This window comes from Mobula birostris, chromosome 21 (genome assembly GCF_030028105.1).
Source record: "Mobula birostris isolate sMobBir1 chromosome 21, sMobBir1.hap1, whole genome shotgun sequence".
NCBI lineage: Eukaryota > Metazoa > Chordata > Chondrichthyes > Myliobatiformes > Myliobatidae > Mobula > Mobula birostris.
This window is the reverse complement of record NC_092390.1, coordinates 18,523,460-18,540,177: the sequence shown is the minus strand read 5'-3', so window position 1 is coordinate 18,540,177 and position 16,718 is coordinate 18,523,460. Positions and strand designations below refer to the sequence as shown.

The 16,718-nt window shown below is 44.6% G+C and overlaps 1 protein-coding gene across 2 annotated transcripts in view; it reads right to left on the bottom strand.

Annotated features, from left to right (window-relative positions):
* Positions 1 to 16,718, bottom strand: part of LOC140185638 (STE20-like serine/threonine-protein kinase) — a 128,384-nt gene that overhangs the window by 74,085 nt on the left and 37,581 nt on the right. For both annotated transcript variants that reach the window (XM_072239076.1, XM_072239077.1), the window contains exons 2-3: positions 3,229 to 3,393; positions 1,340 to 1,388 (exon numbers count right to left, since the gene is read on the bottom strand). In XM_072239076.1, the coding sequence (XP_072095177.1) occupies positions 1,340 to 1,388; positions 3,229 to 3,393 (214 nt within the window). The remainder of the gene's footprint in view (positions 1 to 1,339; positions 1,389 to 3,228; positions 3,394 to 16,718) is intronic.

Here is a 16,718-nt window from a genome sequence, read left to right as displayed (position 1 = left end):
ACCAAGCAGTGATGCAGCTTGTCAGGATGCTCTCTACTGTGCATCTGTAAAATAATATGAGTATGGACGTGCCCAGTCCAGCTCTCCTCAGAAAGTAGATGTATTAGTAAGACTGTGTAGCATATTGGATCCACACTACAGGAAGTGTTACACTTTAGAGATTTGGAGCAGATCTATTTGTACAATGTCTGACATGAGGAGACACAAACATAAAGGAAGAATGTTTGGATGGGTCCATGGAGGAGAGGGCCTTGCAGGATTATGGGCTGAACGCAGGAATTTGGGACTAGCTGGGTGGACAACGTGGTGGGCAAGGAAGGTCTGTGGCTGTGCTGTAGTGCTCTATGACTCTATGACATTAATGAATATTGCTTCATTAAAATCTGGCAATATGATAGAATTCCAAATGCTAAAAAATGTAAACAGTAAAAACCTGAAATCTGAAATTATTTTGAGATACAGTGCAGAACAGGCTCTTCCAGCCCAATCTGCTGCACCACCCAGCAGCCCAGTTACTTAATCATAATCAATTTACAATGAGTAATGAACCTACTTACCGGGATGTCTTTGGAATGTGGGAGGAAACCCACGCAGCCAAGGAGAGAAGGAAAAGCTCCTTACAGACAGTGCCAGAATTGAACTCTTGATGGCCTGAACTGTAATAGTGTCGCGCTAACTGCTACGTCAATGTGGTAACCAAAATGGTGAAAGGATGTGCTAGGTGCCCAGTGGCTGAGGGTCCACTGATGGCAATTGAGTAAAAGAGAATTTCTGAGGACAGTGGAATGGATGTCACTTCTCAGAGAGCTGAGGTAGTGCACTTTCTGTCCAGGACTTGTGTTGAAGTGAAAATGCCGGGATTGAACAGTAGATGGGAGAAGTGGGTGAATGAAGGGGACAGGAGCAGTGGCACAGTGTGGATTTGTGTGATTAGGAATACTTGCTGCAGTTGTGGATAAGAAATGATTATCACTGGCTGAGCAGGGCAGGGCTTCGTATTTTAATTCCCAAGATTTATTTCTGTGGACTTTCTTTGTCATTCAGCATGGAGCAATAGAATGTATAGCATGGGAGTTTCCATAAACCGCTGTTTATAATGCTGCTTACACTGTAAATACATGTTGGCATTTATGTATTTATGCACATTTTATTCCATATCCATCCTTTAACCTCTAACATTTTTTATATAATTCTTTATAATTGTTGAATGTTGTGTTTCTTCGCTGCATATTGCACCCTGATCAACACAAACAAATCCCTAATCCATGTAAATGCATATGGAGAATAATGCTGACCTTAGATCAGGGCTCACACAAACCTGTACTGATCATGCACTTACCCAACATGACTGCATCCACCGCCCCTCCAGCGCAGAACTCGATCAGGATCTGTGGGGACAGGTCAGTGGTTAGAAACACAGTGCCACAGGCCATGCAACATTATTGTGGTCAGCAACTAATCACACCCACCTTTCACTCAGTAAAAGAGCACTCAATGGTGTGAACTGCACACATCTGCTCAAAGTTACAGTCATGTGGGACAGAATTCACACAAAGTGAACAAGCCAACCGAAAGGGCTCTAGTTACTAGCTGTACTGGGTAAATGAGAATGCACACTGGCTACCAGCCACAGTGAATCACTGAGCTCTGCTCTCTGTGATATTGTAGGATTCTGTAGGCTGGCGGAAGTTCAATGTGTTTTACCGAACCACAGAGCCAGCCATTTACTAAGTGGTTAAACCCTCTGGCGAGAGAAATGTCCCCTGCACTAAGGTTCCAATTCCCATCCAACTCTTTCTTGAGTAGTATGGTCTGCTGCTCAACATGACAGATGAATGGTGAGCTTGCCTGCCTTCTCCAACAGTCTAGCAACTCTTTACAGACGATGCAGAGCTGGGACAATGGAGGATGTCCACATGCAGCTTCAGGACAGAATCTGCAGCACCAGCTCAGGCAGAAATACTGGAAACAGGCAAAGGAGGGTCTGACTGGAGAGAGCGTTCATTAACCGTACCATCCGGTACATCCGGAACGAGAGACGTGACTGAGGAGAGTCACACTGCATGGAAATGGGCCATTCAGCTCAGCACATCCCCAGTGGCCAGTGAGCAGTGAGCATCCATCAGTATTAATGCCAGCACACAGCCCATTGTTTCCTGTACTCAAGCAACTCAAGTGGTTGTATGTACCCTTGCCAGTGACTCAGCTTCCACCAATCCCTCAGGCAGTGCCTGGTTGCAGAAATGGAGGGGGTGGGGGTTACCATACAAGGTGATCTAAGCTGAACTATAACTTTATTCTCTTGAGTTTAGAAGAACGAGAGATCATATTGAAACCCATAGAAATATTAGTGGTCTCAACAGACTAGATGCAGTGAGGCTGTTTTTCATGGCTGAGAAAAAGACCAATTTTTATTCTGATTTTCAAACTGTAATGTGAGGGATAAACGTGAAATAAAATGTGCCACTGAAGCTGTGGTTCCATTTTAACAGCATACGCTGTCCCTGACACAGGCCTAGAACACACTGCACCATGCTATCTATGACTCTCTCCGATGAACACCATGACCCTCTAGCTGCATGACGTTGCTCAACCTTATGTTCTTGGTTGTTCTGTAATGCCAAACCAGGAAACCAGCCAGAATGGTATTCGACACACAAGATGGAGGTTGGGGAGATGGCAGCAGCCAAATTCTACGAACCCACAGAGGATTTGTTCCATAAGGCTGCATCATCACTGCAAGAGCACACTGTCTGCACTTTACTGAAGTGGGTTAAAACATCTTTAGCAACCGCACAGCAATTTAATCCCAGTGTACTGTGTTATGGTAGTGCAGTACTGAGAGAGTGCTGCCTTCTCAGAGGCACAGCCCCTCAGATGAGTCAGATCCATCCCTCCCAGGGTGTTCATCAACCATTCTAGTGAGCCCCCCTCAATTTATTACCCCTGTTACTGCACTGTACCATAAGCACTTTAAACCACCGTTTATAAATACTGTTTACATTGTAAATACATGCTGGTATTTACGTATTTATGCACATTTTATCCCATATCTGTACTTTAACCTCTAACTTTATTTATTATATCATCCTTTATAATTGTTGAATGTTGTTGTTTTTGTTGCATGTCACACCCTGACCAACACACCACAGCAAATTCTTAATACATGTAAATGTATTTGGTGAATATAAAGTTGATCCTTGATGTTTAACCCAGCACCGCTCTTACCCACAGCTTGTTTTCATAGTAAAACGCATCAAGCAGCTTGACAATGTGCTGGTGGTCGCAGGATGCCAGGATGTCGATCTCCACAATGTAATCTTCCAGCTCCTCCTCACTCTTGGTCTCAATCACCTTTGCAGCAGCAAGGACTCCAGTCTGTTTGTTCTGCGCCTGTGTACATAAATGGGCACGCGTTAGAGTGAAGCAGCTGCTGTGTCTCTGACAATTGCAAACACTGCAATGGTGAGGGATCACTGGGGGGGTGGGGGGGATGGTATCATCCTGGGCAAAAGCAAGCTAACCCTACCTCAATGTGCCCAGCAGGGATTCACGAGGTGGATTCCTAGCAGTGCTGCAGAGGTGGGTATGCTAGCAGGATAGTTTAGGAATGAAATCATTTGGATGTACCAGTTTCAGAGGGATATACTGTAAAGCAGCTCCTTCTCGCAGGGGAGTTAGAACCAGAGGGCTCAGTCTGAAGTGAAGGCATCAGTATTAGACCTACTCCTCTTGTAAAGATAGGGGATTCTCCTTGACTTTACCCAAAGGGTACTGAACTTTTCTGTGCTGTAGCCTGATAGATATTCAGCCCAAGAGGACTGTGGAGGATCAGTCACCATGTTCATATAGGTACAAGGGATGAGAGATTGGTACAGGAAAATGGCATGGGGATAAAAGACCAGACAGAATCTGGTTGAACAGCGGAGCAGGTGTGAGAAGTCGTATGTTTAACTATCAGCAAACAAAGCCATGGGTCCTTTGAAAAGAGATAGCGAATAGTAACCAAACAGAACTCTTTCACGTTATGAAAAGGTTTAATAGCAGAGATGTGAAGAGATAAAATCTATGATATTCACAAATTAGAGTATTTTACTCTTGTAGGACTAGCCAATCTGAATGGAAAAGCTAGATAATCAGACAAGAGTGTGAGGGTGTGCCCTTGAGCAAGATGCTATAGGCTACAAGAACATGAAACAGTCTAGCACAGGAACAGCTCCTTTGGCTCAGCAAGTCTGTACTGATAGTGGCTAAACTAACACCACCTTCCTGCACGTGGTCAACATCCCTCCATTTCCTGCCTGTTCGTATGTCTGTCTAAATAACTCTTAAACTCTCAACCACTACAAACCTATGCCTCTAGTATTCAACATTTACACAAAAACTACCCTGTCTACCCCTCCCATAATTTTATAAACTTCTGTCAGCTCTCCCCTCAGCCTCTGACACACCAGAGAAAACAACCCAAGTTTGCCTACCCTCTCCTGATAGCTAATACTCTCTAATCCAGCCAGCATGGCAGAAGGGTGTACTCTTGCACAACATACTGCAGGCTGGTAGAGTCGGAGGGTGTGAACGTTACATTCTTTGCATATCTGATATTTAGATGTTAGGACGGGAGATTCATAACATTGCTAATATTAAGGTGTTGTCCCTGAGGATATGTCAATACTGAGGCACACGAGGTGGTGGATTTACATGAATAGCCTCAGGCGTCTCTCCCACAGCCTCACAGATCAGTCAGGTTTTGCTGCACCCAACTCTGAACAGGTTTCTCTGATACTAAATGAAAACAGAATACTGAAAATATTCAGCGAAGAGGGAAGAGGAGTTAACATCTCAAGCTGTTGACCCTTCTTATACAAGCTGGTAAGGCTAGATATCTGAAATTGTTGAACTGAGAGCTGTAATGAGCCTACTGGAAAGATGAGATGTTGTTCCCCAGGCTACAGGTGCTGGAAACCTGGAATCAAAGCAGAAAACACTCAAAACGCTTGGAGGTTTGGATCTGAAACATGGACTGTTTCTTTCATGAATGCTCTCAGACTTATTGAGTGTATTCAGCATCTTCTCTTTCTCAAGCTTCACTGGGATAGTACAGAAGCCACAGAACAGTCAGTGGTGTAGAATGGAGGTGTGCAGTCATCCTTCCCCAAACAGAGGGGTTCCAAAGAGGTGACCCAACATGCGTTTGGTTTCTCTTTTCTAAGAAGGAAACACTATGTACAGTAAATGCATAAACAAAGCTGGATGAGATACAACAGAATTTTGCTCTGCCTGACAGAGTCCTTCAATCCCTGGATGGTGAGTAAGGGCATTGCCTAAGAACATACCATGGGAAATGGCCGTTGGAGTGAACCAGCATCTCACTGAACGTAGAACAGTACAGTACAGGCCTTTCAGCCCATGAGGTGGTGCTGACCCTTTAGTCTACTCAAAGACCAGTCTTACACTTCCTTCCCACGTAGCCCTCCATTTTTTCTTTCATTTATGTGCCTATCTCAGAGTCGTTAAATGTCCCCAATGTGTTCCACATTAGCATTCCACAAACCCACCAAGACTGTCATTACAAAGAATGATCCATTGAATTGGGAGAGCAGTGGGTTGGAAGGTGAGGAAGATGAACCCTACACTTACTCCTGACCTCTCCTCCTCTCACCCTGTTTCCTGTAAGGACTCCATTCTATTCCCCTATTTTCTGCACCCTCCCACCTGTTCAGGTACCTTCCCACCTGTTCAGGTACCCTCCCACCTGTTCAGGCACCCTCCCACCTGTTCAGGCACCCTTCCACCTGTTCAGGTGACCGCACCTTTCATGCCCAGCTGCCTTCTGATCTGTGGTTGCCCCAATGTCATGGTTGGCAAGGTTTTAACCACTTCCATTCTAGCGAAAGAACTTATTTCCATAACAAATCTTGATTTGGAGAAAGTGAATACAGTTAAAACAGAAGTTATTCAATGTAAGGATACATTGAGCTGGGGAGAACACAGAAGTGGTAATGGGGAAAGACCGGTTGGTCAGTTCAAAGAGGAAGTGAAGGGCCCTAGTATCCTACTGCAAGATGGTTCTTCACCAATTTCATCGAGTGAAGCATTGTGGGAGACTGAAACATCAAAACTGGAACAGGAGACAGCAGACAGTGTATTTGCTAATCACTGGCTGCTGTTGGAGAAAGGACCCTGTACTCGGACGAGCCATTTCTCTTTCTCTTTCGATGACGAGACAGCCTGTCGGTCCTCAAGATGGGGGACCTAGAGAAGCGACATGGAAGATTGTCCCAATCTTCTGCAAGATTGTAATCTCTCTCACATATTCGAGAGAAAGAGAGAGAGAGAGATACACACACATATATCCTTTGGGGCACTCTTCTGCTTTCATGGATGTCTGCAAAGAACAAGAATTTCAGGATGTATATTGAATACTTTTCTCTGATATTAAAAGGAACTACTGAAACTACTGATACGTCAGAACAGTGGATTGCTGGTCTCTGCTCTCACTGTTACAGAAGCAACTTCCCTCTCCCTTGCCAGAGAGAGAGAGAGAGAGCCTGTCTGAGATACCAAAGTGCTGGTTTGTGAACTATCACAAACAAGAGGAAATCTGCAGATGCTGGAAATCTCAGCAACACACAAAAAATGCTGGAGGAACTCATCAGGCCAGGCAGCATCTATGGAAAAAAGTACAGTCGATGATTCCGGCCGAAACCCTTTGGCAGGACTCTTGACCCTGAAACGTCGACTGTACTTTTTTCCCATAGATCCATATGCTGCCTGGCCTGCTGAGCTCCTCCATCATTTTTTGGTTTGTGAACTGTTGTTTGATGGACTCCTTGGTGCTTCTGCTACTGCTCTCATGGTGGGGTGGGGATTGGCAGGGTCGATGCTTTTCCTGCTCCTTGTGCGAAGGAAGGGGGAGGGAGAGCTTCGCGGCATCAATGTTTCTATCGCTCAGTCGGGTTTCTTTCTTTCATGTATGTCTGTGAAACGGACAAATTTCAAATTGTATACTATATATATATATATATATATATATATACACACTCTGATATTAAATGCACTTTGAAACCTTTGAGCAAACGGACATCCATAGTGATAGTGAGCTGGTGGGACTGAATGTGAATGTAGCAGAGTACTCCTGACCTGTTGCAGATGTGTGAAAGCTACTCAACAAAGACAAAAAGAACAAAATCACGGTAAGTTGTGTGAGGAAAAAATCAGGCTGAAACAAGGGGGTCTACCACCAGAAGGGCCAAGCCTGTGGACCTTGGGCAAAAGTTCACTGGCTGAATGACTAGGATCAGGAAGGCGGCAGGGAGGGTCTCCTGAAAATGTGTGATTCAGTAATGACCTCTACAATTCTATGCCCTGTGTGTATCACAGCTGCCTAGTTCAATTTTTCTCTCTGCCTTAGCACAGCCAAATCTACTGAACTCGTCCTGAGGCCCTGCGTTTCACAACATTTGCACAAGCCAAGTAGATGGGTGGATTAGTAAATTTACAGATGATACTAAGATTGGTGGAGTTGTGGATAATGTAGAAAACAGGCAAAAATGCAATGCAATATAGATCAGTTGCTGATATGAACAGAGAAATGGCAGATGGAGTTAACTCCGTTAAATGTGAGGTGTTGCACCTTGGTAGGGCAAATGTAAGGAGACAGCATATTGTTAAGAGCAAGATCCTTAACAGTTTTGCTGAGCAGAGAGAACCTGGGATCCATGTTCATAGCTCCTTGAAAATGGCTACATAGGTCGATAAGGTGGTTAAGATGACTTATGGAATGCTTGCTGTTATTAGTCGAGGCATTGAGTTCAAAAGTCAAGAGGTTATGTTGCAACTTTATAAAACTCTGGTCAGGCCACATCTGGAATTATGCTTACAGTTCTGGTCACCTCACTATAGGAAGAATGTTGAAGCTTTGGAGAGAGTGCAGAAGAGGTTTACCAGGATGCTGCCTGGTCTAGAGGGCATGTGCTATCATGAGAGGCTGGACAAACTTGGGTTGTTTTCTTTGGGGCAGTGGAGGCTAAGGGGAGATCTGATAGAGGTTTATAAAATTATGAGAGGCATAGATAGAGCAGACAGAGTAGAAATGTCTTATACCAGAGGGCATGCATTGAAGGTGAAAGGGGGTAGGTTCAAAGGGATTGTGAGGGGTCAGTTTTTTTACTCACAGCATGGTGGATGCCTGGAACGCACTGCACTGCCTGATATGGTGCTAGAGGCAAATACGTTAGAGGCTTTTAAGAGACGTTTAGGTAGGCTCAGGAATATGAGAAAGATAGGGGTATATGGGCATTGTGTAGGTAGGGAGAATTAGTTTTGGGGTATTTTTGATTTACTTTTCAGCTAGTTTGGCACAACACCATGGGCCAAAAGGCCTGTTCCTGTGCTGTACTGTTCTATGTTCTGTGTTCTAAGGCCCCCCACCAACCCTACTAGTGATCTTACCCCATGCTTCATCTTCTCCTCCTTTCTGCCAGATCCCCATAGCCCTCAAATGCTCAAGGATTGCGTCTACCCCACAGTTATAGGACTGTTGAATGGTTCTCTAGTACTCAATGGTTCTCAAGATGGTCTCAACCTCACAATCCACCTAGTTGTGAACTTATCCTTTATTGTTTTACTCTACTGCACTTTCTCTGTAACTGTAACACTTTCTTCCACGTTGTCTTATTATTTTACCTTGTTCTACCTCAATGCAGCGTATAATGGTTTGATCTAAATAAACAGTATCCAAGACAAGCTTTTCACTGTATCTCGGTACTTGTGACAATAATAAACCAATTCCAATACAAACCCTTCAACCTATGAAATGTCATCTACCTCCACTTTAAATACCTCAAGGGAACTAGAATCTGAAGCTCTCTGAGGACAGAAAACTAGAGCTGTACCTTCCTCTGTAAGGGTTCTCTCTCACTGTCCTCATTTCATAATTTTTACCTTATTACCTTCTTAACCTTAATTTTTACCTTACTTTGTTTATAGTTTGCTTTTCTCGTCACCTCCATTAATCCACTGACTGGGTGACCTTCCACCTAGAGCAAGAACTGAGTGGAACAATTGCCTTTGTCCTTTGCATCTCTACTTCTCTCCTGTCCTCTCCACACCCACCCCAAACCGAACCACAAATCATTTCCCTGAAAATACCACCCTCTCCAATAATCACACCCCCATCACCCCCTCCATCAATCCCCTCCCCTCCCTCAGTCTCTGCACAGAACCCACATTCAGGTGTTTCAACCTTTCCTGGTTTCTTGTCTCCTTGCCCTTCAGACTCACTGCCTTCAACCTCCCCACACCTTTCCCTCCAAATAACAATGCAACTCATTCAACCCACAGTCACATCTTCATGTCTTGTCCTGATCTCAAATAAGGCTCTGTCTACTTTTCACATTTCTTGCCATCCACGCCTGCAATTCCCTTCAATCTCACTGCTTCCCCAATTGTTCTTTATAAGCACTTTTTAAACCAAAAGCCATTCTCCACTGCTGGCTCCTTAAACTCAACCCTTTAATGTCATTATCTGTGATAGAACCTTCACCACCTCATTGGATATTAACCCTCCCCTTCACTTTCTCAAATCCAAAAGCAAAGCTATCTTGAGAGAGAGATGGTCTTTCCTTATTGACAACTTTACCATCAAAATAAACTGCCTCGCTGATTCCATAATACAACCCTGTAAAATGAGAAAAATTAATCCCACAGCACACACACAAAATGCTGGAGGAACTCAACAGGTCAGGCAGCATCTATGGAGAGGAATACACAGATCTGATGAAGGGTTATTCTTCAAAAAGATTTCAGGATGTTAGAGGAAGGTTTTTTACTCAGAGAGTGGTTGGTGCGTGGAATGCACTGCCTGAGTCAGTGGTGGAGGCAGATACACTAGTGAAGTTTGAGAGACTACTAGACAGGTATATGGAGGAATTTAAGGTGGGGGCTTATATGGGAGGCAGGGTTTGAAGGTCGGCACAACATTGTGGGCCGAAGGGCCTGTACTGTGCTGTATTATTCTATGTTCCATGCTACACAAACTAAACATTCACTTAAAGAACAAGCTCCTTAGCAAAAGAACAGTGGAGATCATACTTTTCCTATTTTTATTAAGGGATGCATACAGGAACCTGAAGGCACACACTCAACAATTCAGGAACAGCTTCTTCCCCTCTGCTATTGGATTTCTGAATATAACATAATTCATGATTTTTCTCAATTATGTACTGCGTTGTACTGCTAACACAAAGACAACAAATTACACGACGTATACCAGTGACATTAAACCTGATTCTGATCATTCTAAATTGAGTAAATGCTGCCTGCATCGTGATACTCCCTTTTGGATGCCACAATATCTCATCAATATTTACTACATTTGGTGTGCACAATATGGCTGTCACCCTTGTCTGTGTAACAATACCTGAATATCTATTCAACACAGAGAAACTGAGATGGAGGTTGCTTCGATCAGAACATATAACAACAGCTCTGACCCTGAAGTGGGTGGACTGTCTTTCATGAACCCGACCCAAGGAAAGACTGCATTTATCACTCAGCGCAGGCGTTAGCAGAACATTCCTGTCCACTCACTGCTGAGAATGACTCCTCTTACACTGTTGAAGGTTTCAGTGTGTGCAACTGGGTGAGGCACAGATTATCAGCAAGCTGATTTGAACGAAGTGTCATCAGACAGATAGTGGAAAGGTGAAGAGGCTGCACATGCTGATAGCCACTTGCTGCTACCACACTACGAGCCTTGATAAGCTGCAGCAGTGTTTACTTGCTTTGTGAGGTTTTAACCCAGACCACTTTCTAAATCATGTGGCCTTTAACAGTGTATGAAATCCCCATCAGCAAGGCTGAAAAGCTCGAAAGAATGATCAGCACACATGTAAGACAGTGTCTTGGACTCCCGCGATGCTTAAGTCCTGTTGGACTGTACGGGAACGGCAAATTGGAATTATCAATTGCAAGTCTTGTGGAAGAATTCAAATGCACCAAAGCAAGATTCGTTAAGACCCTCACAGAATCTGAAGATACTGTTATTCAAACAGTGCCCCCCCCACCCCCCGTGTGGCAACGAGGAGGAAGTAGACTCCATCTGACGCCGTTCAGAGAGCTAAGTCTGCTCTTCGCTTCAGGGGTGTGGTTGGCCAAGTCCAACATGGGAGAGCCGGGCTCAGGCTCATCCCAAAAGCTCCTCAGTGGCACAAGGCAACATCGGTGCAGAAGAGACGGCTCGTGGTGGAGGAGTTGAGAAGACAGGAGGAGGCAAAGCGACACGCCAGGGCCGTCTCAATGGCCAAGCAGGGCCAATGGACTAATTGGGAGAGCCTGGAAAAGAGGAAACTTAGCTGGCGTGACATCTGGGAGATGGAGGGATCTCGGCTAAGTTTTGTCATCAGAGCCACTTATGACCTCCTACCCACACCCCAGAACCTGAACCAGTGGTGGGGAGAAGACCCCGCTTGCTCTCTTTGTCAAGCACCTGGATCACTAAGGCACATTTTAACAGGATGCACCATGAGCCTCACCCAGGGGCGGTACACTTGGCGGCATAATCAAGTTCTCAGACAGCTGGCATCAATCTTGGAACAGAGGGGAATCACCACAAATGGTCTCCCACAAACATTGACAGGAAATGTCTACATCACACGATTTGTACCAGCAGGCCAGCCTCCAGAACACCATATAACATCAAAAGATGTAAGCATTCTGCAGGCTGCTCGGGATTGGAAAATGGACGTGGACTTGGAAAGAGAGCTTGTGTTTCCCCCAGACATTGCAGCTACAACACTCCGGCCAGACATGGTCCTGTGGTCCACAACAGCCAAGCTGGCATATGTTGTGGAATTGACAGTACCATGGGAAGATGGTGCCAAAGAAGCTCATGAGAAGAGAAAGACCAAGTACTCTGAACTGGCAACTGAAGCTGCCTAGAATGGCTGGAAGACCAAGATTTTCCCTGTAGAAGTGGGATGCAGGGGATTCGTAGCTACATCTACGGCCAGTCTATTGAACAAGATGGGGGTGAGGGGTCACTCCCTCCAACAAGCAATCAAGTCCTTGTCAAATGCAGCAGAAGAAAGCAGCAATTTGATTTGGATTAAAAGGAAAGACAACAACTGGGCTGCAAGATGAAAACAGGAGGGTATGGAACTGAGGGGGGTGTATCTGGGATGCCAGGTAGCACCGTTGAGCCCTCTGGAGACGTCGTTGGCTTATCAAAGAAGGAGGGTGCCCACCTGATGACCCCGATGATGTACTTACCCTCCTTTCTTGTCACCACTCCAAGCCCACTGCCAACATCGAGAGTGCCAACTTACCATAGGGATTGAAACATCAAGTCCTAGTAGCTCTACTACTAAAGCAACACAATAGTTTCTGCTACTACCCTGGAACTACTCAGTTCGAATCTGCCAGTGTCAATGCAAGGAAAAACATAGCTTTATTTGTCACATGTACATTGAAACATCAAAACATACTGTACTTTAAACTGGACCGTTTGTGACAATGACCAACACAGTCCAAGGATGTGTTGCAGAATGCCCGCAAGTGTAATGGAAAGCTTGTGAGCGTAACCATGCTTCCAGCACTAACACAGCATGCCCACAAATCACTAACACTGACCCATAATCTTTGAAATGTGGGAGGAAACTAGAGCATTTGAAAGAAACCCATGTGGTCAGGGGAGAATGTACAAGCTCCTTAGGGCCAGTGGTGGGAATCAAACGCAAATCTTACAGCTGATGCTGTAAACTGTCATGCTAACCGCTGTGCTAACTGGCCATTCTGCGGCAAACATTAATTTCAATCAAATCCAACACTTTGACACACACACGGACATCCCAAGCAGATTCCAGCTTGCAAATCTGTCTGTACACTGCATTGTGGAAATTGCAGTAAGAATTTGCTGAGCCTGCTCGGGGCTAAGAAACCTGCTCACAGATCTTGCACCTGGCTTAACGGGTTCTGTAGCCCATTCATTTCAACGGAGATTTCAAGCGACAATAGGTAGATTGTGCATTCTGGTATTCATTAGGCTGGTTCTAGACAAGCCACATAACTCATCCACACCCCACCTGTCAGGTGGTGTTTGTAACTTCAGCCTTGCAGATCTAAACCAATCAAGTAGGCGACAGTGGCAAATGTACATCTTGTATGAGCAGTGAGTATATCCCAACCCACATTGGATTCCATCTACTATATCATCAATATTAGCAACACATAACAAAATAAGATCAAACGTCTCCTTTAATGCTCATTTATCAATGCTACTTCCTGAAGTTCAAGTGCAAATTCAAGTTTGGTTTCTTGTCATTCAACCGCATACCTATATACAGCCAAACGAAACAACGTCCCTCTGGACCAAGGCGTGCACAACACTGTACTGTACATATAACTCCAACGCCACACATAAACTAGTGTTACAAGTGAATTAACAACTAATAAGGTGCAATTACACAACACAAGTTGAAAAAGTAAAAAAACATAACACTACTGGCGCTTCATAGGTGATGAGACCTGGGTGATGACAGGGAATTCAGTATCTTTACAGCCTGCATCAAGAAGCAGATTCCTATTCTAACAGGCCTTGTCCTAATGCTACGGTACATCCTGTGCTGGACAATTCCTCGAATGGAGCGCTACCCTTCATGTGAAACACATTAAAACCAAGTTGGTTTGGCCTAAGTATAGACATCCAAAATAAACCAAAGCTACCCTTAGTTTACACAACCATGAACACTGTCACACAACATAGAAGAGTTTGATGAGCAAGAAGCACTCTTTCTCCCATCCCATTAGAAAGTATGGCCAAAGATCATCAAACATATTCATAATATTATAACTACATAAAAAAACAAGAACACAGCAGCACAAGTAGGCCACTTGGCCCCTCAAGCCTACTCCATAGGATGATCAAGGCTGATCTATGCTGGTGTCAACCCCTCTTCTGTGCCAGTTCCCAACAACCCTTAAGTCCCAGACCTTTCAAGTATTTATCTATCTCCACCTTAAATACATCTAGCAATCCAGCCTCCACCACCCTATCCCCAGAGTAGAGGATGCCAGAGATTCCCCCCTCCCCATGAGAGAAGACATTTCCACATAGCTCAGGTTTAAGTGACCAGCCCCTGACTTTGTAGCTGAAAGTTCTGGCTGGTGTGACCAGCCAGGCTACACTGAGGTTTGAGTTACTCTGCTTTTATATTAATAGTATTCAAATATTACATTGTGAATCTTATTGTACCTCCAAAAGATGGAGAGGATTTAAACACTGGTTGTCTGAAAAAAAGGGAAAGGAACTAATTCATCCATAATTTTGGAAGAAGCGTGAGGATCAAGATGAGCATCACGGGATCCAAGACCTTCATGGAGACAGGAAACAACAGGAATTCTGCAGATGCTGGAAATTCAAGCAGCACACATCAAAGTTGCTGGTGAATGCAGCAGGCCAGGCAGCATCTCTAGGAAGAGGTACAGTCGACGTTTCAAGCCGAGACCCTTCGTCAGGGTCTTGGCCTGAAACGTCGACTGTACCTCTTCCTAGAGATGCTGCCTGGCCTGCTGCGTTCACCAGCAACTTTGATGTGTGCTGCTTGGAGACAGGAAATCTCTTTGTCTTGTCAAGATGCCATGTGAGTTTGCAAACAAGACCCCAAACAATGGAAAAAAAATCCCTGAAACAAAACCAGAAATGCTAGAAATGTAAAATTCTGCCTACCCAGTTGAATATTCCCAATAGTTTGCTTTTATTTCAAAGAAATATCCCTGTTCAGGGCCTTCTGAACCTAATTGTATTGTCTGTACTTCCCATGAAGGTGGTACCAGCTGACCTGAGTAGCTCCGGTACAGCCATGTAACAGTAAGAGCACAGCCACTGATCACAGTCCCAAAGATGTTCGGGGAACTAAGCATTCTTCGTGAAGGGTATGGTGTTGTGTTGTGATAGTTAAGTACTGTACTGGGCTAACAATCAGAGATCTGAACTGTTCGTCCAGGGGTAGCAGTTCAAATCCCACAATGGCAGCTGGCAATTTAAATTCAGGTAATTAAATAAATCTGGAATTTAAAAGGTAATTAAGTCAGAGTAATAATGAAGCTATCAGATTGCAGTCAAACCTCACCTGGTTCAGTGGCACCCTTCAGAGACAATGATGTGCTATCCTTACCTTATCACTTGATACTTTTATTTGTCTGTTTGTTTGTTTATTTATTTATTTAGCGGTGCAGCATGGAATAGGCCCTTCTGGTCCTTTGAGCTGCGTTGCCCGATAACCCCCGATTTAGCCCTAGCCTAATCACGGGATAATTTATAATGACTAATTAAGCTACCAACCGCTACATCTTTGAACTATGAGAGGAAACTAGAGTACCTGGAGGAAACCCACACAGTCATAGGGAGGAGGTACAAACTTTTTACAGGCATCGGCGGGAATTGAACCGGGGTCACTGGTACTGTAAAAAGTTGTGCCACTTCAGACCCACCAATATGGTTAATTTTACTTGAAACTACCTGCTAGATTCAAGAGTAATTATGCAGCCACTTCCAGAATCGGAATCAATATCACACATTGATGATGGTAGAGCAGTAGACGTAGTGTACATGGATTTCAGCAAGGCATTTGACAAGGTACCCCATGCAAGGCTTATTGAGAAAGTAAGGAGGCACGGGATCTAAGGGGAAATTGCTCTGTGGATCCAGAACTGGCTTTCCCACAGAGGGCAAAGAGTGGTTGTAAATGGGTCATATTCTGCATGGAGGTCGGTGACCAGTGGTGTGCCTCAGGGATCTGTTCTGGGACCCCTACTCTTTGTGATTTTTATAAATGTCCTGGATGAAGAAGTGGAGTGATGGGTTAGTAAATTTGCTGATGACACAAAGGTTGGGGGTGTTGTGGATAGTGTGTGGGGCTGTCAGAGATTACAGCAGAACATTGATAGGATGCAAAAATGGGCTGAGAAGTGGCAGATGGAGTTCAACCCAGGTAAATCTGAGGTGGTTCATTTTGGTAGGTCAAATATGATGACCGAATATAGTATTAATGGTAAGACTCTTGGCAGTGTGGAGGATCAGAGGGTCCGAGTCCACAGGACACTCAAGGCTGCTGTGCAGGTTGACTCTGTGGTAAAGGAAGCATATGGTGCATTGGCCTTCATCAATCGTGGGATTGCATTTAGGAGCCGAGAGGTAATGTTGCAGCTATATAGGACCCTGGTCAGACCTCACTTGGAGTACTGTGCTCAATTCTGGTCACCTCACTACAGGAAGCATGTGGAATCCATAGAAAGGGTGCAGAGGAGATTTACAAGGATGTTGCCTGGATTGGGAAGCATGCCTTATGAGAATAGGTTGAGTGAACTCGGCCTTTTTTCCTTGGAGCGACGGAGGATGAGAGGCGACTAACAGAGGTATACAAGATGATGAGAGGCATTGATCGTGTGGATAGTCAGAGGCTTCCTCCCAGGGCTGAAATGGCTAGCACGAGAGGGCACAGTTTTAAGGTGCTTGGAAGTAGGTACAGAGGAGATATCAGGGTAAGTTTTTTTTACGCAGAGTGGTGAGTGTGTGGAATGGGCTGTTGGTGACAGTGGTGGAGGCGGATATGATAGGGTCTTTTAAGAGACTCCTGGACAGGTACATGGAGCTTAGAAAAATAGAGGGTTATGGGTAACCCTAGGTAATTTCTCAGTTAAGAACATGTTCAGAACAGCTT